This window comes from Stegodyphus dumicola, chromosome 6 (assembly GCF_044657685.1).
Source record: "Stegodyphus dumicola isolate Sdum_Otavi_A_Nest chromosome 6, ASM4465768v1".
Taxonomy (NCBI): domain Eukaryota; kingdom Metazoa; phylum Arthropoda; class Arachnida; order Araneae; family Eresidae; genus Stegodyphus; species Stegodyphus dumicola.
This window is the reverse complement of record NC_140773.1, coordinates 193,121,567-193,149,220: the sequence shown is the minus strand read 5'-3', so window position 1 is coordinate 193,149,220 and position 27,654 is coordinate 193,121,567. Positions and strand designations below refer to the sequence as shown.

The 27,654-nt window shown below is 31.4% G+C and overlaps 1 protein-coding gene across 2 annotated transcripts in view; it reads left to right on the top strand.

Annotated features, from left to right (window-relative positions):
* vito (nucleolar protein viriato) overlaps window positions 1-20,609 on the top strand; it is a 52,702-nt gene extending 32,093 nt beyond the window's left edge. For both annotated transcript variants that reach the window (XM_035371581.2, XM_035371582.2), the window contains exons 3-5: window positions 12,007-12,055; window positions 12,282-12,438; window positions 20,380-20,609. In XM_035371581.2, coding sequence (XP_035227472.1) covers window positions 12,007-12,055; window positions 12,282-12,438; window positions 20,380-20,566 — 393 coding nt within the window. In that variant the 3' untranslated portion in view covers window positions 20,567-20,609. The remainder of the gene's footprint in view (window positions 1-12,006; window positions 12,056-12,281; window positions 12,439-20,379) is intronic.
* Window positions 20,610-27,654: the final 7,045 nt, after the last annotated feature.

Below are 27,654 nucleotides of genomic sequence, written 5' to 3'. Positions count from 1 at the left end.
AATTTTTTGTTACATATTTTAAGTGGTCTTTATAAAAAAAAATAAAAGGAATTAAATGCCTAAAATTTCCATAAAGTTAAAAAATTTGATACTTTTATAACGTTTTGCATAGCCTATCAAAATTTTATTTGTTTTAATTAAATGAAATATTATACTTCATTCAAGTGTCAATTTCTTAAAAAAATTCTTATTTTGAAATTGTATTTAGATTATTAATATAATATAAAGTTCTACAGTTCTATAATTTACTCAGCTGTACTCACATATGTTAAGTTCTCATATAGTTGAAAGCATGCTATCTTATTTTCTAGTGTTTAAATCATCTTTAATTTAAATTTTTATATCGAATGTACTTATTAAATTCATATAATGCGATTTTACAAATATTTTTGTTGCTTTTTGCTGTTACAGCAAATAGATATTACGTTCTCGTAGTTTTAAAGACATGCTGCCTTATATTTTAGTGTTTTTAATAATCTTTCACTCAAAATTCTTATGTCGAATGCACTTTGGCTGTAATTTGAGTTTTAAAAATATATTTTACCATTCTGTTGCATCTTTGTGCTTACAGCAGTTACTGCATCCAGGTATTGCGCTCTCACAGTTTTAAACCCTTTGCTATCTTATTTTCTAGTGTTTTTTGATAATCTTCAATTCAAAATTGTTATATTGAATGTGCCTTTTAAAATCATATTGTGCTTTTTTAAAAATATTTTTAACCATTTTGCTGAAATTTGCTTATTACTAGTACATCCAAATATATTACATTATCTCACTTTTCAAAACATACCTCATTTTCTAGTGCTTTTGGTAATTCAAAATGTTTAAATCAAATGTACAGTGGTGGCCAAAATTGTGGACACTTTTGGAAACTTTTATGTTTTTGAACTTTGTATGCTTATAGAAAATGTTACGTTTCACAAAATGCAAACTTGTATATAGCATTTTAAAGAGAATTTATTACTGAATTCAATACAAAACACAAAATTCAATTATTTGCAATACAAAAAAAAGTTATATGTACTTTAATATAAATAAAAAACACAGTTATGAAGTGGTTTGTAATGTCTAGCTTTCCTGGCCAATCACTGTTCTTGTTCTGGGAACCAGTCAAATGTTAGTAACTGCCAGGAGAAGCTGACATCATGTTTACACTTGAAACAATTCACTATTTTGCTTTGTTCTGTAGAAGGAGGACCTGTTTCTTATACACTGCAATTACAAGTACGAATTTTTGTAAAAATTTTTAATATTTAGTCAAGAAGCAATGACATCAAATAAAGGGGTAGATTGGACACCTAGAAAGAGATATAATATTATTGTGTTACGAGAAAGTGGTTTCCTATGCTGAAATTGCAAGACAGGTGGGTGATTCAGTGACTACATCTGGAGTCCGAAAGTTTTGTTTACGATATCAGGAGACAAATTCAATAAAAACAAAGAAGGAAAAGGCCGAAAAAGGTGCACGACATCTATTGATGACATAATAAAAAACTATGTCTCCAAGATAGAAAAATGTCATCAGCGGCCATCAGAAGTGATCTGAATGATGCTGGTGTTTCTGTCAGTTCAAGAACAATCAGAAGAAGATTAACAGATGTTGAACTGAGAGGTAGAATTCCAGAAAAAATGCCTTATCTTAATTTTCAGTAACGAAAAAAAAAAAAGACTACAGTGGGCAAAGGAACACATTAACTGGACAGATGATCAGTGGTCACAAGTTATATGGAGTGATGAAACTAAGATATCGTTATTCGATAGTGATGGGCGAAAATATGTAAGACGTAGAATAGGAGAAGAGCTACATCCTGACTGCATTCAAGCAACTGTGAAGAACTCACTTAGTGTTATGATTTGGTCATGCATGTCAGCAGATGGTATTGGTCGCCTTCGTGTCATCGATGGGACACTGAATGCCAGAAAATACATTGACGCTATTCTAGAACCAAAACTTCTACCTTCCATCAGAGATCTCTTTCTCAACAATGCTTCGTTTATTTTTCAGAAAGATTCTGTTCCTTGCCACACGGCCAAAATATCGAAAGAGTGCTTTCGTACAAAGAGCATTAAATTGTTGTCATGGCCAGGAAACAGTCCTGACCTCAATCCTATCGAAAATTTGTGGCACCGTTTGAAAACTCTTGTCCGAATGAGGCGCCCATCAAATAAAAGGGAACTAATTGAGGCTATAATTGATTCGTGGCATCATGTAATAACGAAAGAAGAGCTTAAAACTCTTGTCAGCTCAATGAAACGTCGATGTGAAGCTGTAATAAAAAAAAAAGGGTATCCTACTAAGTACTGATAACTCACTGCAATCATCACTATCTAATGTATATCGATAACTATTATTGTTTAACTTTTTTTGTATTGCAAATAATTGAATTTTGTGTTTTGTATTGAATTCAGTAATAAATTCTCTTTAAAATTATACATACAAGTTTGCATTTTGGGAAATATAACGTTTTCTATAAGCATACAAAGTTCAAAAACATAAAAATTTCCAAAAGTGTCCACAATTTTGGCCACCATGCATTTTTTAAAATCATGTTTTTTATTTTTAAAAATATTTCTAATCATTTTGTTGTTTATTGTACTGTGCCAAATCTCCAAAAGTACAGATTTAACTTAAAATAAACCTAAATGTAATTTAAAAAGGAACAGTATAAACTTTTTTGTGGAAAAGCTCTTCAACCATGTGTATATGAATAAATGTGTAAATTTTATTTTATGCCAGTATTGTACAATTAAACACACAAGGTCATTTATGTTATATTTAATATTTAAATTATCTTACTTTTTTATTCAGAATTTTTAATATAAATAGGGGAGAGTAGAGAATAAGATATTTATCTTTTTTAAAATTTGGTAGCTTGAATAAGTTTTATTTCACAGTGGTATGAAGGTCATTATCTTATCTATAAGTGAGATAAAGGTTTGTGATTATTTTAATTTCTAGACCCTACGCACCCCTATGCCCTTTACTACCGAATCGAAGGTATTAAACGACTTCTGTGGTATGTTATTTATCCGTATAAATAAAAAATATCATGTTAAAACAGATTGATCATTAAATTTCTGATATTTACTTAGGAAACTGCATCCTATTGGATTGCTACACAGCTAGTTATAGTGAATTTTCTATTTTAAATTTATTGCGACATTTTTACTCATAGTATAGTGTTGCATTAAAATTTCTATTTTCCGATTTTTTTTCCTTTGTTTCCCTCCAACAACACAATTCAACACAGCCGAAAAAACATAGTGTACTCTCCCTTCCTTCAATATCATACAAAGAAAATCTTCAGACGTTTTTGAAGTACGCAACTATGCTCGTTTGGGGGTGTCCATAATTGATGTCACACTTTTCTGCAACATTTTGGATCCCCCTCCCCCTCTTTGTCACAAAGTGTCACACTTCAACATACTCCCTCCCCCCCCCTTTGTCACATGTCACGCAATATTACGTAAACTTATACTTACAGTTCAAAAACGTAGCACTACGTTATAGATCATATATCAGACTTTATTTTTAAATTTAAACTATATGTTTTAATGACATCTGTAAATATAACAATAATAATGATTCGTGCATTTATTTTGTATGGAATAAGAGAAAATTTTACATCAAAAAACATAATTAATACACAATAGAAATAAAATTATAATTTCTGCCACTAACCTATTATCAAAACCTACTCTGAATGCCTTTTTTGTTTTTGAAAAGAAAGAAATGCAAGTAAAAAAAAAAAATTCACATGAAAGTTGCTTCCGCCCCAATTAAGGAAATACCTTCAAATTTTGGTAATTTTAAAATAACTTCAAAATTCAATCTGTTGATTTTAAACATTTTTAGTTTAATCAAAATATGATGTCACACTTCTTGTGACCCCCTCCCCCGCCTTGTCACAATTTCACTACCCCCCTCCAAGCGTGGCATCATTTATGGATGACTCCTTTCACGAAATTGATAGAGCACCCATCGATTTTGCTGCACCTGCACACAAGACACAACCGAAAGCAAAAATGTTTCCATCCGTCCACTTCCCGTGCCAATCCTCGCAACCCCCACTGGCCATCAAAGACAATCTACACAAACCCAACACCAGAAACAACCCGCCGCGCTCTCCTGCTCCTCAGACACTTCCGTAGTTGACATGTTTTCTGATATTAAAAATTTTACTCTGTACAGATAAAATCAAACACGTGGTGATGTGGCAGAGTTCCTTCAGTGCACAAAATCGTAACATATACATAATTTTTAATATTCAGAAATTTACATGTTCACTAAAGAAACTTGAATGAGAACTTTCGGAAGAAATCACTGGGAAATTGTTGAGTAAACACAATAAGTAATTTTTCAAAACATATAATGTAGAACTGAAACTTAAGTACAAAATAATTTTAATGAAATATTTTTCTATATTATTTTTTATTTAAATTTAGTGAGATTTTTGCATTTTATGCTTGCTGCAAAGAAAGAGATTTTATGTCAGGTTCCAGTTTAGTTAACTTCAGTGTCAAGTCTTTCCAGTTTGTTATATCCAGCCTTCCTTCTCTCTCTCTCTCTCTTTTTTTTTTTTTTTTTTTTTTTTTTTTTTAAGCAGCTGCAAATTATTTATGGCACTAAATCTGCATTCAGCTAAATATGAAGATGGAAACAGAAACAATAAATTCCTTGCACATTTGGTTGCATTTGGATATTTGATTTTGGTTTCCTCACAAAACCATGCAATCACTCCTTTTATATTAAATAAAGTTTTAATTAATTTATTATTTTACATTTTCTTTTTAATTTAATTGACTTATTATTTTGCTAGTTCTTCTTGATACTGTATATTTGAAATATCAGAGAAATCCTGTAATCTTTCTTTTAAATCAGCTGATAGAAGTTTCAGATAAACAACAATAGCATGTATACTGGTATCGGTCACTTCACATTTTTGGAGCCAATGAAACTTTTCAAAAATTTTTTGTAAGTATATGTCTGGGATAATTCATTAAAGGTTATGAAACCAAATATCTTTGCAGTGACAAGATTTTTGTTTGTTCCTTGAAGTTGCTTATTTAATATATTTTGTTTTTCAAAGATATTGGCTAAATAACTGACAGATACGTTACCATCGACCATTAACAGACTTTTCATTTCAGGTGTGTCACTTAAAAAATTGCTAAAAGTATCAAATAGTTACATAAATCTTTTCAAGTAATTCCCATCTAGCAGTCATCTTTTTTCAATGTGAAGTATAAATCTCATATGGTCTTCATTTTGTTTTTCACTAAATAACTTGAGACATTCACATTTGACACTAGCTTTAATAGCAGTGATATACTTTATAGCTAAATTTAGTATCTTCATTTAGAACAGGCGAAATGTTCTTTATCTATTAGATTTTCCTTGTGAATAACACATTGCATAAGAGGCAATTTTGGATTCTCATCTTTCATCAATTTTAAACAACAATTTTTCTTCCCCATCATATTAGGAGCACCATCTGCAGTAAAAGATATTATATTTTTCATTAATATAGTATTAATATCTAAATAATTTTTTAGCTTACTATATCTTTAGAGGTAGTGTTGTTTTCTAATGATATATAGAACAACATTTCTTCAGCAAAATCACCTTTATCAATATATCATACATAAATTATTATATGGCCTCAGTGTCTCTCAAAGCTAATTCATCCATTTGCATGAAGAATTTTATTGTTTTCAGCTTTTCAATATCCTTTCTCATTTGTCTATTCTTTTGTTAACAATATTGTTACTTAGTGGCATAGCTTTAATGTCTTTGTCATCTTTTTCCAAAACCATTTAAAGAAATGCTGATATTGATGGTTTGATTAAAGTCTTCCCTATAATATGGCCTTTCCCAGATTTAGTAATGAGTAATGAAATTTGATTACTAGCTTAAACAGTACAATTTAAAGTTGCATTGTGAGCAGTAAATAGAGAATTTAATATTACTCATTTTTTAAATTTTTTCTTTAAAGTTTGAAAATAATTCAAAGCTAAATTAATATGAGCATTATGCTTCACCTTCAAATATGCCACAAAGTGACCTCCTTTCACTGATTTGTTGATCAGGCATGGTTCGCATAAAAGACAAAACGGTGAGCATTCATCGTGGACAGCAGTAATGAAACCAAATTTTAAGTATTCCTCTGAATATCGATGAATGCTTTTCTTGTTTGCACCACCCATTTCACATTAGGCTGAAAGAAATAAATATAAGATCGATTAAAAACTGAAAAAATATATATGTAATTAAATAAGTAAATGTAGGCTGAAAATGTGTATTTAAATATGTATAGCACATTTGAATTTACATCCATTTATATCCATACGGTTAATTTTAAGTCTTAAATCCTCTTTAGTTTTAACCACTTGTGCTACGATTAAACTTCACGGTTGCGGTGCCGTGCGCTACAATATAACAAGTGGTAAAGTATCTCATTTATGCCACTCCGCGTCTGCGAGTGCAATCCAGAGCTGTATCTCGAGAAATAAACAATCTCGTTGTTAGGCAATGTGTGCACCACGTTATTTTCATTTTTGCGATAAATGCCAATCGACGTGGTGTTCACGTCGCTTGTGGTTTTAGACAAAAGCATCTCGATGTGTGACGCATGTCTTTTTAGCGCAAGTGGTTAAGTGAACACAAAAGGTTAAAAATGAAAAATTATTTTTTATTCAGACTTTAAGATATTTTATAATTATGCATATTTGTTTCTAATATATAAAATTTCATCAAATTTTACACAATTTAAATTTTTATCGTTAATTTTTATGAAAACCTAACACTATGTGTAAAAGTTTATCAATACTAAGATGCATGCACAGCTTTCTTGTGAATAGCATTTGAATCATATAAATTTAGTGTGAAAACAATACAATAAAAATTTAAATACACAGAACATTTTAAATTCTCAGACCTTTCAAAAATCTTAAACTTGTAAAAAATATATGTAAAGATTTACTTCTAATTACATACTTGAAAATAACTTCTAAATACTTTTGCATTGAAATATATAATTACTGTATTTATTAGCTCTATCTGAATTCAGTTATTGTTGAACTGGTTTTAAAAGAATCAGTTTTATATGTTATGTTCTGTAGACAAGCATAACACACAAAACATTACTGGCCATTATGAATTATTCGAAATGCATAATAATTCCTATATAAAATTTATCTAGACTAAAATGCATTCACAGTTCTCTTATGAACAGTGTCATAATATTATGAATTTAATTACTTACTTGAAAAATAACTTGTAAATGCTTTTTGTACTGTAATAGTATGTCATTACATCATTCACTAGGTCTTTCTCAGTTCTATTTTTGTTCAATTAGTTTCAATAGAATCAATTTTGTATGCTATGCTATATACTGTAAACAAACATAATGCATGAAATATCACTTATCAGTACATTTTATATCGCTAACCTATCTTATGCATACATTTTAATTTCTAACCAAGATCATAAGCATAAAGCAAACGAACTTCGTCACTTCTCTAAGTGTAAACAAAGCTGAAAGCAAGTGCTATTGCCATTCAAGGGAATTGTTCCTACGGTAAAAAATAAAATGAATTTATCAGCTGACGTGTGAAAAACATCTGGGAACATAATATGTTAGCCATTTAAATGCCCATGTCTACAGCGAAAATTCTTTATAAAATACTTAAAATGCACCACAATTTTAAGAAAAAAAATTGTGTGTACATCGCTTACATTTTTCTTTACTTTTCAGAATAAAAAATGACATTTAGAATTTTTGAAGAAAATTTGGATGCCCCTTATTCCCTCAAGTCTCTGCACAAGTCCATTTTTGAATTTCCTCCCTTTGGGGCATGAGCCCCACGTTTGGAAACACTGTTCTAGGCAAAACTAAAGGAAATAAAAAAATGTTTGAATAATCAAACATATAAATAATTGAGTTAGTATTAATTTTGACATTCAGTATAGTTTATTAAAGTATTTTTAATCTGAAAAAATGTGAAATCAACTCATGATAGCATTTAAAACACTGATAATTTTATTCATTAAACGTATTGTATTGATTTTGTCAGTTTCAGTTTAAATTTTAATTGAATCAGTTTATCATTATTAAATTTCCATTATATTTCATAAGCTTAGGCTCTCAGTCCAGTGTACTGGTTAAAAATTATTCGGAGGATCAAATTGTTTAACTTGAGCAAAACATACAAGATCTGTCTACTGGTATTGCTTCCTACCTATTTATGACGTGTATTGCTCCCCAATGGAGGATTCTAAAGATTTGACATTATTCTAATTTTCATTATAATGTTCTGAATTTGATTCCAATGTTGGAATTAATTCTATAGTCTTTATAATGTCCTGCATCTTTCTGGATTACCCCATCATCAAGCAATATTTGACTCTGATGGTATCTTTTCAAATGATGGTGTCTCCTTGAGTAGAATCCTTAACTCAGTTAAGTGTTATGTTAGCTCTTATTCAAAAACATATTACAGCTTAGGCTATCTTGTGATAAGGTTTTTTATTTTGTTTCATTTATAATCAGGTGTTGGTAGCATTACAGCTTTTGGTAGGATTAACAGAACAATAATTTCAACATTAAATACATCTGGATATTGCAGCTATTTTCATTTAAAAAAAAAAAAGGTATTTTAATGCTAAAATATGCTGTAGCATTTAACTTGCTTAATTTTCCTTCTAATTTCTGCTTTTATTTATTTTAAAATGTTATTACCTTGTATCATAGAGCTAACCAATTCTGGTTTTAGAGCTCATCTTTCACATATTGCTTTCAAATCCTCTTTTGAAAAATGTACATAATTTTCATTTATCTATTTCTAGAATTGCAATTAATTTAGATCTTATTTCCTGATTCATATCTGAATAATGTAATCTCTTTTTTTAAAAGCAATAAAATGCAAAGAAATTGCACAAACTGCATAAAAGGTAACTGGAATAATCTGAAAAATATTTCATCCATTGCTTTGACTTTAATTAATTAAATGACTTAATAAGTAAAATTTACCCCTTTTCACTCTGATATTAAGCAGATGAATATGCTGTGATTTTAATCTGTATATAATTATATCTATATACAGCATAAAAAGGTGTTTCAAAAAGAATGGCCTGATTTTAAAAAAAAATCATAATTACCGTATTTACGCGAATCTAATGCGCATCGTTTTTGGACAAATGTAGTATTCAAAATTGGGGTGTGCATTAGATTCGAGTGCAAAGTTCGCCGATGACGTCAACCAAATTTCTTGACTACATTTACCGTTACATTTATCGTTGACACATTATTGCATAGAGGATACAAACTGCAGAGTACGTAGTCACGAAATGGATGCCCACTTTCAAAACTTTCAAACGTAAAGTAATTCTTTATGCTGAAAAAAATGGCAATAGAAAGGCAGGGAGAGAGTTCAACGTAGCTGAGAGCAATGTTCGCTTGTGGTGGCAACAGAAATTGGCACTGTTTGCAACTAAAGATAGTAGAAAGAAATTCATTGGCCCTCACAAAGGAAGACACCCTAAAATTGAAGAAAAAGTTTTGGAATTTGTACGTGAAAGGAGGAAGAATAGACAACCTGTGACTAGTGACACCATAAGAAATAAAGCAAAAGAGGAGGCTGAAGTTCTTGGAATACCGAAACAAGAGTTTAAGGCTAGCCGTGGATGGGTGGATCGGTTTATGAAGCGGATGGGTTTGTCTCTAAGACGCCGTACAACAATATGCCAAAAGCTTCCTGCAGATTTTGAGGGAAAACTACTAACATTTCAGCGGTATGTCATCACACTTCGGAAGGAAAAGAATTTTTCAATGGGGCAAATTGGCAACGCTGACAAGACGGCAATTTGGTTTGATATGCCTCATAACTACACCATTACAGAGAAGGGGACTAAGGAAGTTATCATCAAAACTTCGGGATGTGAAAAACAACGTGTAACAGTGATGCTGGCAATAACAGCAGACGGGTGCAAACTTCCCCCTTTCTTAATCTTCAAACGGAAAACATGCCCTAAAACCCCTAAGAATGAAAAGCTGTTCCCAGATGATGTCCTGATTCGAAACCAAGAGAAGGGGTGGATGACGGAATCATTAATGCTTGATTGGCTCCGAAATGTATAGAAACGCCGTCCCGGTAGGCTCTCTAATCCACCATCAATGCTTTGTCTGGACGCATTTCGTGGTCATCTCACCGACGACGTAAAAAAGAAGATGCACAGCCTAGGCAGCGATCTTGTTATCATTCCTGGAGGGATGACGTCTGTGTTACAACCCCTGGACGTTAGTATAAACAAACCTTTTAAGGGGTACGTTCAGGCGGAGTACGAAAAATGGTTTTGTCAGCCAAACCGTGTATTGACCCCGACAGGAAAAAATTAAGCGTGCTGCACCGCACATTGTTGCACACTGGGTTTCTGCTGCCTGGAAATGCATCGAAGCACCAATGATTGTGAAATCTCTCAAGAAATGCTGCATTTCAAATTAATTGAATGGCAGTGACGATGACGTGCTCTGGAATGCCGAGGATGACGATGACGATGATGAGGAAAGAAGAAATGAATCTGCTTCTGACAAAGAGAGCTGCGAGGATTCCAGTGATGAAAACATTAGTGAATAAAGACGTTTACTATTAATCACTGATTGTAGAAACTGTTAGCTAGATAGAAATGTTACGATTTATTTCATGTTCATATTTTACGATAGGTACAGTATATACGGTAGTGCTAATTAACATTGATTGTTTCACATGACAATAACCCACTAATAGGTTAATTCTATGTTCTGTTACTTTATGTATAAATCCATTGTTGTATAAAATATGGTATCTAAATTTAAATAAAATTATCATACCATTAATTGATAGTTTATATACAAATCCATTGTTGTATAAAATAAGATTCAATAAATTCCTCATATCATTGATGCGCATTACATTCACGGACAAACAGTTTTTTTATTATTTAAAGTTTTAAAATGGGGATGCGCATTAGATTCGCATAAATACGGTATTTAGATTTTAAACAGTTTTGATCAAATAAGGTGTTGGTAGAAAGAGGAAAATCTCAAGCTTCACGCATTTCCTGACAGGTAGTACTAACTCTCTTCTTTCTGTACCACTTCAGTGTTTGTGAAGATGCATAACAGAAATCATTTTCTGTTCTATGCTTCATGAACTGTAAACCTGTAACAACTGTTCAACATGATTCTCATTGAGAATAACGCTGGTATTGAACCTCCTGTTGTGAAGAGCATTAGAAGATGGTATAAACAATTCAAGCACGCAGGTTGTTTTCATAAAGGAAAATAACCTAGCCATCCCTGCATATCAGATGAAAATGTGGTGTACATAAAATATGTGGTGCATCCAAAGGTGAACAATAAGCACCATGAATGTAGCATGTAAAAAAACTTTATTATTATCCATGTAATATAAAATTAATCTGAAGTGTGTATGCACAATATTTTTCATAATATGCACATTTCAGATCGGGTCATTCTTTTTGAAACACTCTATATATCCAGTGAATCCTTTTCAAAACCTGTGACTGCAGATAATTTGGATCTTCTGTGGAAGCAGTCTCTTAGGGTGTCATTTCTAAAATCAGAAGTATTGGAACCCAATGCAAGATCATTGAAAAGATAAATGAAATGAAAAGAGCTAAATAAAGATAATTAAATTAAGTTTATTTGGAGTTCTGACTAGAATTTTGATTTTATACAGAACTGAGAAGTGCCGGTGGGCTGTGACTGAATTATTGAGTGCTATAAAAGAGGAGTGTCTTCAGAAATGGTTGTTACTTTGAAAAATTATTGTCTTTAAGAAGTGATTGCCAAGAGAAGGTTAACTATAATTTTGTTTCTGTGGAGTCTAAAAAACCTTAAATCAAGTAAAATATTATTTCTGTTCCACAGTTGCACCAACTTTCTTTGTTCATGTGGATTAAATCATCTGACATATATGTGTAATTAATTTTTCCTGTATTTCCAGCAAAAAGAAACAATACGTAATACCATATTGTCCCAAAGGCAAGTGCCTGGTAAGTTAGAATATTTTTATTTTCGTAGAGGAAATTTTAATAGTTTGCTATCTATTGAATCCGATTTCTTTGTATGTATCTAAATTATCTAGTAAATAAATATCTAGTAAATGAATTAAATTTTTTTAAAAATGAAAGCATTTATAGCATTAACTATTGAATGTTAATAATTTTTAAAAATACAGAAATGTTACTTTTCCTAAAGTATAATTTTGTAAAAATGCAGAGGTACAGCATTTACTGGAATCTGTTACATATGACCTACCTGATCACACAGTCACAATAAAGGAAATAGACGATATGAGTTCTGTGCCTACATCTAGTACACTTACTGACACAACAATACTGCCATTTTCTGCTAAGAGTGAAGAAGAAGTCGAAAAGTATGTCACTTTTAATATGTGTGTGATTTACTAATATGTTTTGTCTCTTTATGGAATATGGCTTAAAATACGTGAATTATTATATTTAATCTGTATCCTTTTTATAGGAAAAGGTTAATATCATACTTTGAGATATTCTGTATGATCATTGTCTAATGGAAATATTGTGCTTACCATGTGTGTATATTTAAATATGTGCCAGTTGGTACTTGTTTTTCAGGTGAAGCTTTTTTTTCCCTTCCCTCCCTCCCCCCCTTTGGAAGTTCTATTAGTCGTGATCCTCATTTTTTTATTGATTCACTTTTCACATAAAAGGATATTGCCACTAAATGTTATCACCATGTATTATTTTTAAAGAAATAATAAAGCAAATCCCCCCCAAAAAAAAAATATGTTAACGCACTAAAGTTCTGTTGTTTTTTGTTTTTAAATATTTTGTGAATTTATTGCTGACTTTTTATATGGCATAAGTGTGAAGAAAGTGATGTTTAATAAAAAAGACAAAAAGCATTGTATAGGTCATGTTAAAATCTGAATCCTTTCAAATTTCCTTCCTTTCTCTGCTCCCCTTTTTGTTATTATTTATTTATTTAAAGCTTTATTAATACAATTTTATTTTAATTTTCAAAGACAGTTATTAGAACAAATTCGGCAAAATTGCAGCAGTAGCACCGACTGATTTTCCACAAAAATAATAATATAATTTTTTAGCATGAATGATAGTAGTCAACAAATAATAATAATAGTAGTCATTATTAGAAAAATAAATAAACTTGTTATTGATTTATTTACTGATGTGTTTAGGAGGAATTTAAAGACCATGAATATGTTAGATAGAAAAAGTGCATTCATGCGTATTGTTGACGATGTTCGTTGACGTTACAACATTAGAGCCCTTTAGACCTCGGATGGCCAGTGTAAGCTATGTTCAATATAGTGTTGCATGTGTACGGGTTCGAAATAGATTGAATGTACAAGTCTTAAAGGTTATGAAATTTATTCTTATCAAAATAAATATAACAGGATGCAGGAATTTTCATCAGAGTTATTGGTACAAGTGTTCACAATGTCACACAATAATAATCAGTAGTTATACTTCAAACTACTAAAAATGTTAAATAGAATGCAATGCTCAGCACATTTAAAGAGAAAGCGAATCCAATTTATTTAAGTTCATGCAGAGCTACAACTCCAACTACAGTAACTAAGAACTGAACTGAGACGCTGTTTCTTAAATAGCTTTCAACCAGCCGCGCAAAATCTTTCTAGTAATTTTTGCTTCTTGAGATTTCTGGAAAGCAAAGGAGTGTGGAATTAGGGTTACAGCTAACATAGTAGTCAATTACATTTATTTAATTTAAATATAAATTACCGAGATATCCATTTATTCAATGTTGAATGCAAATGCTCTTGTAGTTTTACTTTTCCGGCATAGCTTTCTCTTAAAATTGGTCTCGCGCTGCATTGCACAAGGAAATAAAACAATTTTAATTATAATTCTACTAAAATTAGCTATCAAAATACAAAATTTGTAACAATATTCATCATGTCCTTCCTCTTTTTTATTACAAAAATCACGGTAGGAATTTTTAGTGGTGTGCCTTTGGAAACTGAATCTTTTATGTCCAACAAAAATCATTGCCTAAAATTGTGATTTTCCCTGTTTTATCTTTTTATTGTGATTATTTGGCTTATATAGACTTCTTAGTAACAAGTCTGTCTATCATTTTCTGAAAATTCTATACGACTAAGTTCAGCCGCATTTTTATTTTCAGTTACTGGTCTACGTTCATGTCTTGTAGTTGAACTGTTAGATACATAGTATAGTCTCGTGTCTGCTTCATCTTCGACATTAAGGTCATCTTCTTCCTCAACACTTTCTTTTTTCACATTTTCAATAAATTTATCATCATTTAGAATTTGAAACCCAAGGTCTGAGAAATCAAACACCATCTATTCTGCCGTATCCTCAGCACCAACTTCTGAACATCCGGACATTTTCAAAAGAATGTTTAATTCCTCAAGTGACATGTCATCATCATCTTCTCCTGTCTCTTTTCTTTCCTTTTCTTGAGCTTCATTTTCCTTTTTCTCTTCTTTTTCAGTTGATTCTGTAAAATTCTGAAAGCTATTCGGATAATCAGGAATTCAGGTAGTTGCAGTTCGGATAATTAGAGTTGTACTGTACCTTAGTAATCTTCGTTTCACACCTGAATGAGAATTTAGGCTAGCAAGTGGTTCATGATCCTATTGTATTATAAAAGGTTAGCCATCAAGGTAAAACCTCAATTTTTTTAGAACATATATTGTAGTCGCACATTCTTATTCAGTTGCATTATAGTTTCTCATCACAGAGCTGGATTTCTCACTGAAATAAAGTAGAAGATGCTCTTTGCTATTGGTTCATTGTGATGGGACACCCACATCTGATGCACTACAAATTCTTTCTCAAAATCAGGTGCATGCAGCACTGGTTGATTCATTAACTTTCCTTTTAAACCTGAGGAAGCTCTCTTACAGTGTTGTTTTTAATCTTTCCATAAATGCTCAGCACTGCCTTTGGATCTGTCATTTTATTAGTGACCAACTTAAAGCGCAGTTCTTCAATTTCTTCCATCTCCCTGATTACATACAGAAGCTCGTTTATTCTTCTTCTTCCAAGAAGTCTGCCCATTAATTTTGTCCCCTTTTTTTATTCTCTTGCTGGTTGGGGAAAATCTCTCCTTATCTGAGATCGTATAATGGCAATTACTCTCTCTGGGAGAATTTTTCCATTTTTAGAGGATTTTTATGAATTTGAAGGTTCAATTTCCTATACTATAATGGTATAAATAAAGGGACTAATCTATAACCATGGGCTTTCTGAGCATGCAGCCAAAATCACATTAAATTTTTACATTAGCAAGATAAAGACTCTTAGACTCGCAATCCAGCAGTTGACAGATCCACAAAGGCATATAGAAATTCATTATCACATTGATAGAAAAACCAGAATCATGTAGTACTAACTCTTTCCCATTAATAATCATCTTACTTATAATACAGCTCCAAGCATTTTTTTGCATTGCTGTGCGAAGCTAAGTAAGTAAATTTCTTTTTCCTGTTTTTACTTCCTTGTACGAAGTAAAAAGGAAGTATTGTAATCATGGAAAGTTTCAGGCAGCATATTTCAATGAAAATATCCATCCCAGTGCAATTAACTATGTTTATGCGTGACATCTGTATGCAATGACAGAATAAAGGACTCTTTTCCTTCAAAAAAGTTATAAACCTGATTTAAAATGAATTCTAAAGAGAATTTTCCATGCCGTCCATACGTACGTATGTATTTTGCATAACTCAAAAACGAGTAGCCTCAGAATGTTGAAATTTTGTTATTCATGATTTAAATTCAAGTCCCCTTAAAAAGTTTTTTTCATGATTTACATTCAAGTTCCTTTAAAACGTAACTCCTACATGCTAACTTCCTACATGCGGGTTTCCTCTTTTTGATAAATTATACTAAATTTATATTAGGAGATAATATAATCAATATTTCTTTAGTAAATAAATCTATTTATATCCACTCTGTTACCCAGCTCAGTGATCTCAGTTTCTTTACTCTTATATGTTTATAAATTGTGCAGTTTTTGCTTAAAAATGATTGAATTATGTTGTTCTTATCTTTCGGTTAAGGTTTTTATCTTTATGAAATCTGCAAGCAATATTTGTTGAATTATCAACAATTTAAAAGCTGTTTAAGTGTGGTTAAGCCTAATTTTTAAATAACATGGCGGACGTGTTTGTTTACATTTGAAACAGCAGAATAGTAGATTTGTTACCAATCTAAGGGAGGCTAAGCTTCACAACAGTAAAGGTAACGCCTTCATTTATTATTACGAATTAAATCGTGCTTAATCCTTTCTGGTATTTTTTCGAGGAAATAAGTGTTTCAGATTTACTTGTAATTTTTAATATAGATATTTTGAGTTTTTATGTATTTTTGCCTTGTGGCGAAGTGAGAACTGAATTAATTGAATGAGAAATATTGAATCTTTTGTGAAAAACTGTTTCTTTTTTGTTTCTTATTTGCTTAACTTCTTTTATACATCATTCTAGATTTATTATAGTGTTTGAATAGAACATGTGGCAACGATTAGACAATTCTTCAAATGATATAAATTTTGTGCATTGTGAGTTATAATATGTACGAAATATAACGCTGTTAGGTGAACCTAGCACCAGAGTTTCACTATGGTAAAAAAATATATTGAATTTTAAAGAGTGTATTTATTCTATTATGGTTTATACGCTATCGTCAAAGTAGATTTAATTCAATCCAATAAGTTTAAACGAAATGCAAGAAAAAATGCGTGTAATTTAATATTCCGTACAAGGAAGTCATGTGGTATACACATCAAATTTTTTTCCACTGTGGTGAGGAGGGTTGCAAATGGGAAGATGACCCATGCTTGAAACATCAGAGTGATTTTTGCCCTTTTTGTCTTCTTTGTGGACATGAGGGTCACAAATATAAAGATGATCCATACTTAAAACATTCGATTGGTTTCCGCTTCTTTTGCCTCATCCTGATCATCTACTTTATGCAGGACTCGATAACAATCGAGTCCTTCATAAAGTAGACCTGCATGATTTTTTTACTCGATAACTTGTTAGAGATTGCTTGCTTTCTAGGTTTGTTGGTTCTCACAACCTGAATATATCTTGTGGTAGTGAATACATTTTCTTGAAATCTTGCCTTAAAGTTTCAAAGTTATATAGCTTATTGGTTAATACAAATGGTGATTTATCCCCCCCCCTCCCCATTCATCTATGTATTTCTCTTTAGCTTTGGCACTCACATGCCTTTTCATCTGGTCCACGACCATTACTTTTTTCAGTTCAGTAAAAGTTTTCAGCCCAGCTTCTAACCATTTTACTCATATACCAAAATAAGTTTGCATTTCATACATAAAATCTTTCCATCTATTGTTCAGTTTCCTTGAATGATTTACAAATGTTTGCCTAAAATATGGGCTTAAATAATAATGATCCAACAAAACTTTTTTTGATCTGAGCATACTCACATGTTTCTTCCATTACTTTTGTACTCCTAGTATTATTTGTCCTAACTGCCTTGGCAAAAGAGACACAAGTTGGGTCAGCCATTCGGTTTCTGATAAAGCCATAGATCTGGCTTAACACCCAAAAAGGGCTAAACATAAGTTAATATTTGTTACCCTGACATCAAATTTTTGCATGAGTCTTTTCATTTCAGCCGTGTTTCATTGAAATAGAATATCTGACAGATTATGGGTGGATTCTCTTATGCTATTCACAGCTGTAATTCTTAACTTCGTTAGCTCAAACTTTCTCTCCTCTTTTCCTCTCAATAACAGTCGAGACAAGCCTTAATCTTTTCTTCTTCATAATCTTCACTGTTCAGAACAGTATTGCTCAACTATGCTTTTCTCATTCCCAGGTCTATATCAAGACCAAAATCTTCAACTAATTGCAATAGCTCCTCATGTTTGGCTAAATATGCCATTTTCCCATATCAGTTAAGTTTTTTCCTATCGACTATTAAATTAAAATATAGTACTTCTGATAGCTATAAATTTATCTTAACAGGCAGTTTATTCTATAAATATTCAAATTTACCAATTAACATCAATTCACAAACTAACATGTAATGAATTGATAGTATAGGTAAACAATTTATCAGATTTTTTATATTTTTGTAGGTTCATATTCAGTTATTGACATTCAGTGTAATTCACCATTAATATTAAATATCATTCAAATAATTCACAGAGAATAGCCTTCCCTTCTCAATTAACTTAAATTTTTGGATTTCACTTCAAATTCTACTTTCTTTGCATACATATATTATAGTTACTAAATATGGGTATTTATAGTTTAATCTGATCTCATTAATCAACAATTAACTTATAAGTCACTATGATATATTCATAGATAACGACTGAGCAAATTCTGTAATTTGATTCATATATAATTTCAATGCCCTGTCTTAACTCAATTTCTTTAAAAAGTTTGTACCTTCCTTTATTAAGCCTCAAGCTTATTTAGATAACAAGAAATGAGCATTTATTTTATGTAACTCAGGTACCCCACTTCACCAAAGAGACCTTCGTCAACACTCCATCAGACACTGAATCATGGAATTCAGCTGCTGATAATCTGGCAATCCTTTCTCACACAGTCAGATTCCCAGGGTGAAACTACTAGCCGCTATCAAAGCATTAGTACTGTCATATCTCAAATACAGGATTTTCATCAAGCAGCTTTGCTGAAGCACTGACACAGTCATACATATCTTTATGTGGTCTTCAGGTGGTTAATGAGACCCATTTATACTGTTGTGACTGCTTATATAAGTCTGTAATATCTCAAATATGAAAAATCTGTAATACAAAGGCATGAAATCTTTATTTTGATGCTAAAATACATAATGAAAACTATTTATTATCAGTTATCAATAAAATATAATTTATCCAACTCTCACTTTCACATTCAGCTCCTAGAGTGGAACTCAGCATGATGGGTAGAACAGCTATCTTAAGAAGCAAAAAATTCCCCATTGTTTGGTGCATTCATCCCTGTTGTACCCTCAGTACAGTGGGATGTGCACATGCTGAGATTGTGACCTCGCACAACACAAAGATTTGTTTTGAATTCCTGAGGGGATGGCTCAGCTGGAGAAAACATTCTTGAATGTCCACTATGTGGTCCTTCATGAACCATGTGGAAAGCCTAAACCTAGCAACTTGCACACATGTAAAACATCTTAAAATTTGAAGTCTTTACAAGCCCTTTAGAAATGAGTTATTTTGCACACAAATACTTGCAACAGCCTGAGTTTTAGTAACTATGTTTCAGCATTGAATGAGGAAAAGCTTGAAATTGGCTGCAAATGAATTTTAGTGGTTTCTTCTTTTTATTAAAAAAATTAAAATACTAAAAAGGGGGGGACTTTTACATTTACAAGCATTATAAAATTTTAAAAGTCACACTGAATATTCAAATGTAGAATTCAAAAGTAGTTACTAAAATTGTATATTTGATTATTTGAAAAATATTTTTCATTTACTCTCTTTGTTCAGTTTATCAGAGTACAAGTACATGTGATTTCCTGTTGTGTAAATTCTCTTATGTAGCTTTGAGTATAACTTGTAAATTTATGATTCAAATTAAATATAATCTGTCATATAGTTTGTATGACAGAGTGTTATGGGAATGAATTAACATGCTTTTATATTCTCTTTTGCGGTTGAATTTGTCAACCCCTGAAAAATCTTATATTCCTTATTTAAATTGTTTACTTGCCTAATACCTTTTAATACTGCAACTTGTTTTCAACTGAAATAGTTATTAATTTGTTAGCATATGACTTAAAAAATTTAATTTATCTATTAACTAATGATTTGTTCATTCCTGTGAAGTAGATTAAAATTTTATTAGTTGTGGGATTGTGTAATATGTACACAAGACTTTTAATATTCCTTAAGTATATATATTTAATCTTCATTTAATAAATAATTTAACATTTTGGACTGTTTTTATTTTTATAAGAATTATCATTGTAGGTTGAAAATTAGAACTTGGCTGAAGTATTAAATATTTTGTATATAACAGGCCAGGTGATTATAATCATAATTTTGAAAGTCATAGTGGTTTACAAGATCTATGTTATAATGAGTTCTTTACTTAAATCTGATTTAGGAAAGTAATCCAAAAGACTTTTCTCTGAACAAAATGGTTTTCAGGCATAATGAGTTTAAACAAATGGGCAATTATGTGAAGTTCAATTGTGTAAAGTAAAATACATTGTTGATAAAATTCAGTAAATGAGTGAATTTAAAATACATTATTTCTGTTGTATTCATAATCTAATTAAAAGTTTAAGTTTTCTCAGAGGATAAATTGTAAAATTGATTTCAGATTGAGAAAGGTGATTAAGGAGCTGAAGGAAAAACGAATGAAAACATTAAAGAAAAGTACTGTTCAATCTGCTGCTAAAAAACTGCAAAAAAAATCGGATAGGCAAAAAGCCAGAAGAAGAAAGAAACAGTATCTTATTGGCCTGAAACATATGAAAAAGAAGCATAAAAAGAAACATGGCAAATAGAAATATATGTAATTTTTTAATAAATAAATATTTTTATTGTTGATTTTGTATTATATTTAAAAAACACCCAACATAGATAAATTAAAAATTATCCAAAATATTTTAATATTATTGAAATTGAATTAAATTCATAATATTTATTTACCTGTTGAATCCGTAGTGAAATTTTTTAATGAAATGTGTTCTCTTTCCTAAAAAGAATAATTTTCATGATCTTAAAATAATAATTTAAACTTACAAAAAGAAGTTTTTTTTTATATCTTTATATGAAAAAATCATTTGTACAATTTTGTTCTTTATTTTTAGTTCTTTGTTGACTATATTTTAATTGCATTGAAATGAAATCCTGTCATGCTTCAAATGAAAGTAAAAAGTCATATATATACCTTTAATAATCCTGCTGTTAATCATCAGAAATTTAAGTAGAACTTTTATAGTAAATTAGTAGCATGCAAAAAATGTTCATTTTCTAGTGATAAACTTGACTTTTTTTAATAATTTATACACACATAATGAAAGAAATTCTATTTCTTAAGTTTTACCACAATGATCCTATATTGGAAAACTAATTCTTTCTTAAAATCAGTTGTTATAAATAATTGGTTAAGCCATATATTAAAAACAGCTAATGGAGGAAAAAATCCTTATTCTAAAGAATTTTCATCTATAAGGTCATACAAAATCTATTGAACCCAATAATGCCAATAATGCTGTGTAATAAACCCAATAATGCTGTGTAGCTGTATATTATTGATGCAAAGGCCTTTTTTTTTTCGGGCAGTTTTACAGATTTTATCTCCGTATGGCTTCTGCTGTGGTATATAATTGCATTTCTTGCCTATTTCTGCAAATTTTGTTGGAGGATAAAATACTAGTTTCTTTGAAGAATGCATCAGCTTCATTTATATTTGATGGTAAAATTGAAATTATCATTTTGAAACTGAGAAAAGTGATTTCCTATGAACAGAAGAAAAGCAATTTCATAATTATTTTTACTTGGCTTTGGGTTTGATTTTTAACTTGCAAGGGTTCAAATGTGCTTTAAAAGAATAAAGGCATGTGAATTCATAAAAATTTTTAATTGAAATTTAAAACTCATTTGCAAATTATTATTATGAGAGAATGGAACATGAAAATGCTTACTTAGTTATGTTTTTTTGTTTTGCTATATTATTTGATGATAAATGCCATGATTAATCACTAGTAAAACCACTAAGTACATAATCAAATGGAAGAAAGAAGTCAAAGTAAAATTCTAAATTAGGCCGACAAAACAATGTTAGTTTGACATAGATTATAAATCAAAACAAAGGTTTTTTTTTTTTTTTTTTCCTTTCCTTCTTTCTCCCTGTTGAAGAAAGGACACCTGTGTTTGGATCTCCCTCAAAATTGATAGTGTTTTCATTTATAATTTACACTAGATTAAAATTGCCTTTTTATCCAATTTTTATCTTCTTTTAAATGCCTAGCACTAGCCATTTTTAGGCTTTTGCCAAAACTAAGACCAGAAGTAGTGGTCATTTTATTGTGGAGGCACCTAATAGGTGGGGCCACCATTACCTCCTGTGAGGGAACAGACAATTTATATCCATGCCTTCTCCAGGATTCAAACCTGGGCCCTTCAGTATCACAGTCAACTCCCCTAACCGCTATACTGCCTGGGTGGCCCAATTTTAAAAAGTACCTAATGCAATTCTACCTCATTAAATGTTAATTCTTTTAAAGATTATGAATAATAAGAGTAATTTTAAGCATTATTATTCTTTCAGCATTGCATGTAGAAAGAAAAATTTCCCCTTCCCTTTTAAATAAACATTCAACTATTATTAAGAATAAAAGCAAAAATGATTATTATTCATTTTTGCTTTTATTCTTTCTATGGCACTCAATCATTTGAATAGTTTTGTTAATCTTATTTTTTAATGCTTTCATTAATTTGATAGTCATCAGTAACTACTAATTACATTCTTAACTTATTCAAATCTAGGCATTTCAATTATGTAAACTTTCAGTGTGCTATCAGAGTATATTTGGGTATTTTAACTAGGTAGTCCAATTTAAAAACTTATCATGATTTGCATTACGTTTTGTGTATAAGCAAAAATAAATATATAGTTTTAACTGTACTCTAGTGAATGTAATATATAGCACCTTTTACAAAATTATGTTGGAAATACCCTTCGCTAACCTCTAAGTACATTTAAATATGATATCGCATATAAAATTCCTTCACAGCTTCTGTGAACATTAATCAGTCCATTTTGCCTCATCTGTTTTTTTCCATGTTGCCTAATGAGCAAAGCATCTTTTTGAAAGCACAATAAATATTTCATGTTTTCTGAAAGGAAAACCAGGAGAAATCAAATCAAGAGAGCAATGTGGCCTAATTTATCATCGAAAACAAAATTGTTCCTGTATAAAGTGGGAGATATATTTAATTTTTTGGAGAGACTCCTTAATGAAATATCCTATATTGTTATGATATCTTACCAATGTAGTACTTAGCGTATGCTATTAAAATGAGCGTATGCTATTAAAATGATTAATTTTCCTTGAAATTTGAAAGGTCTTGATGCCTGTAGAAATGTCAGGATGGCTGTCTTGACAACCTCAGATGCAGATTTATTTGAAAGGATCCTGCTTTAAGAAAATTAAGAGGTTATTACTCAAGTGTGCTTCTTGATACCAAAGTGAAAAACAAAAATCTTAATCACATAAAGCTTTACATGCATTGAACTGCATTTTCCCTGAGTTCTGTCTAGTAAAAAGGCTAAGAAAATTTTGTAATTTTACTTATGTGGGAAATAATGTGGAAAATTTTACTATTTTTTAAATTTTAAAATTTTACCATTTTTTCATGTATTTCTTAAATTACAACATTGTAGTAAAAATAAATAAAATATCTTAACTGCACATATTAAATATTTGATTAGCTTATACCTACATCATATTGATGTTTTCCATTTTGCAAGAACAAAAGAGAAGAATAAAATTTTACATCTCAGAAGCATAGCCAAATCAGAAAGTTATTGTAAGCTTATTTAGATTATTGCTAAGTATACCAAATGGTATACTTAGCAATAATCTAAATAAGCAGAGAAAGTACAGAAACTCTCATGCAGCCAACCTGTTCACTGGCATTCAAACCTGAGTCAAACTACTGTTCTTCACTGACCTTACTGCTTGTCTGTTATAGCCAAATCAGAACTTAGACATCAAAATCTTGGTCTCTTTGTGAAAAATTATATTCTTTTACTTTTTAGAAGTATAGGAGTATTTGTGTTATATAATGCATATAGTATACTAATTTATATAAATATTTCAGTCTACCAATATCTATAATGCAGTGCTGACCCCTTGATGCTTCTGTATGATGACATAGATTGTATTTTAACCAATGTCTGTTGAAAATATATTTTACATTTTTGTATCATTTAACTGTATCTATCATCAACACTGTAAATACTTTTCAAATGTTAAAAAGCAAGTTAAGTTAAACTAGTGTTGAAATTCTGCCAGTTTGTGTTGATTTGGTAGAATTATTTCCTAAATTATATTTGCTTTGGTGAATTGGTTATTAGAATTAAAGTATTTATTTATGTCATCTTACTGCTATTTAATTATTCTAGGTTATTAAGGCAGCAAACCAAATGTTAAGTTATATGAATTTCTCCACCAGGCTAAACTTTGTTTCTAAAACATGTAATAGGTATTTACCTAAATATCTTAATTCACTATGCAAATATGTGAGTGCCTAGAAATGCACATTTTAGAATAAATTAACGAAAATTTAACGAAGTTTTTAACGTGACATCTATATGTAAGGACAGGATAAAGTACTCTTTTTGCCAAAACAAATTATAAAAATTTGATTTAAAATGGATTCAAAAGAGATTTTTTTCGTGGCATCTGTATCTCGCATAACTCAAAAACAGAAATATACCTCTAATGAAATTTGAGAAAATATGTTTAAGTGAAATGTGGGAAAAAATGCATATAGTTTAATATTCCGTACAAGGAAGTCGTGGTGTACATATCAGATTTTGTAAGAAATAATTAATCTCCAGAAGAATAATGTTATCTTTGATTCTAGTAGGGAAAAGCAATGTGCCACACATCAGAAAAAACGGTCCACATACAGACTGTTTTTTGCCATGCCTTATATTTTTTCAGTATTTGTTTAGCTACCCCATACATTCTATGGCAAAACTAGTAATGGGAAATTTTTGTGGTGCCTCCTGTTTTTGTTGCCCTAAGCATGTGCTTATTTTGCTTAATACTTAATCCTGCTTTGCCAGTATGTATCTTTGGATAAATTTTAATATGTAACAGTCTAGGAGTTTTGATTTTAAAGGTTTTCTGATAGACAGGTGCATGCAACTTCTAATGGCTGTTCTTTCAAAACAAATTCTAAATTCTTCTAATTTTCATGACTGTAAAAGTGTGAAATACAAGTACAGTAGAATTCCAGAAATTTGCAAAGCTTGGGACCAGAGGTTGTGCGGATTTCAGGACAGGAAAGATAAAGCATAATATTCGGACTAAAAGTGCAAAATGAATAAGGTGTATTAGATACATTTAATGAAATTATTATTACATATATAAATTGATTATATTATTCATTGTATTATATGTACACAGCATCAAGGTTTGCCGATTTCGCCTCATGCAAAGATTTCCGGTGTTAGAATCACTGTTGCTGTAAAATTTCAACAGCTTTTCTTTATTTTTCCATATATCATACACAATCATGTCGCAATTCCATACCATTCTGCTAAAAAAGAAAAGCGCAAATCTTTTGCAGAATTTGCACTTTTTGCGTTACCATCAATGCAACGTGTTTATGTTTTTCAACGTTGCAAGCAGTAAAATCACGAGTGCGTTTCTTATCTGTCATTGTATTAAAAAGGGCTGAAATAAAAATTTTGTTAATTTATCCACAAAATATCAGCATAAAAAAAGACAGCACTAAACAATCTCGTGAAATGAAATAGCAAAGCTCAGAAAATACAACAACGTGAATCGTGAAGTTGAACAAAGAGTTGAGTGAATCGTCTGCTTTTTTACCTCGATGCAGATTAGAAGGGGGGAAAAAACTTATCTTATTTTTTTAACCTTTTTTATATCAATAATTTGGGTATTTCTGTTTTGACTTATTATTATTCAGTAACTATGATGTCATTATTCGGTAAGTATTTTTTCTTCGATATTTCATACTCAATGTTGAGGTTTCCGGAACCTATAAACTGAATGTTTATATTTTGAGAGGCAACGTGGATTTCAGGAGTTGGCGGATTTTCGGTATTTGACTGCATTTCATGTTATTTCATTAACTTGCATTATAAACTTTGCTGATGTTAAGAAGATCCAAGTTTTGCAAGATCTGTTTGATGGTTATTATCTTCCCCCAAAAATGTGCTTTCTGTCTTGGTCTTTTTTAATACAACAGGTAAATTTAATTGGCCAAAAAGTCCATATTGATTGATTAAAAATATACATATTTAATGATTAAAAAAAATTTGGGCTTTACCTGTGGGGGGGGATGCTAAGTTCTGTGTACACCCAGAACTTATTTTCATTTTATGTAACTGACAACAGAAATGCAAAATTGTTTTCAATTTGTTCACTTTTGAAAAAAATAGTAGAGCTGGTAAAAGTAGTAAATTTTAATCACACCATTAACATCTTGACAACTCAGCTAAAAAATCTAAAAAAGAAAACTGTATAGCAGAAAGTGTTAGTTTGGCAAACAATTCACGGTTTTCCCTTTCTTTTTAACAAACAAAAAAAATTTTCTCCCTCCCCCCTGCTTAAATACTTCTAAAGAAAGTTATCCACGGTGTGAGAAAGCTTTGAAAAAGCAATTGTAACACATTGCTCTTAAGCTCAAATGGTATCTTTGGATATAAATCTCGTTTTCAGTATTTGTTGATCATGCAAGGAGATTCTTTTCAAGATGTTTACAAAATGCATCATGTTAGCATTGAATTTCAGACATACTCGGCTTTCTTTAAACACTGTGTCCGTCATTTTTGCATCACATGTGCTATTTTGATTGTGTTTATTGCTACATTATTGAATTTTGTTTTAGAGATTGGTTGTGAAGTTGTCCAATTTTTCCCCCTCCCCTCTAGAATTAAGCCTTGAGATGGATAATTATTTTAAACGCTTTCATTCCGCTTCTAACATAGAATTAACTTCTAATCTTATATTTCATTAGCAACTCTTCAAGGATATTTTCCCTTCTATTAACTTTTCTTATCCATATTTGGAAATTCCCTTCTTTTATAAAAATATGTGGAATATACACAGTCCAGTCACATTAATGTGACCATCTGTCAAAAGCCAGAATAACCACCTTTCGCAGAGCGGACTGCTGCGAGACGTGCAGGAAGAGAGTCACATAGGTCCCTGAAGGTGTTCTCTGGGATGTTGAGCCATGCCGACTCTAATGCCGTGGCCAGCTGCGCTAGATTACGCGGTTGAGGATCCATGGCGCGAACAACTCGATCGAGATGGTCTCACAGATGCTCGATTGGGTTTAAGTCAGGTGAGTTTGCTGGCCAGGGGAGGACGGTAAACTCATTCTGGTGCTCTTCGAACCACGCACGTACACTGGCAGCTGTATGGCACCTCGCATTGTCCTGCTGGAAGATGCCATCATCCTGAGGAAAAACAATGCGCATGTAGGGGTGAACATGGTCCGCAAGGACAGATGCGTACTTGTATTGATCCATTGTGCCTTCCACAATGATCAGTGAACCTAGAGAATGCCAGGAAAACATTCCCCAGACCATAATGCTCCCGCCTCCAGCTTGGACCGTTCCGGCAATGGTTGCAGGGTGGTTCCTTTCAGAGGTTTCACTCCTTATACGCCAACGTCCATCTGTCCGATGGAGCATAAAACGCGATTCATCCGAAAACGCAACCTGTCGCCACTCAGTGGACGTCCAGCTGCTGTACTGGCGTGCAAATTCTAGCCTTCGCCGTCGATGAACAGCAGTCAGCATAGGTGCACGAACCAGGCGTCTGCTTCGGAGGCCCAGACGCAGCAATGTTCGCTGAATAGTACTTTGGGAGACACTTTT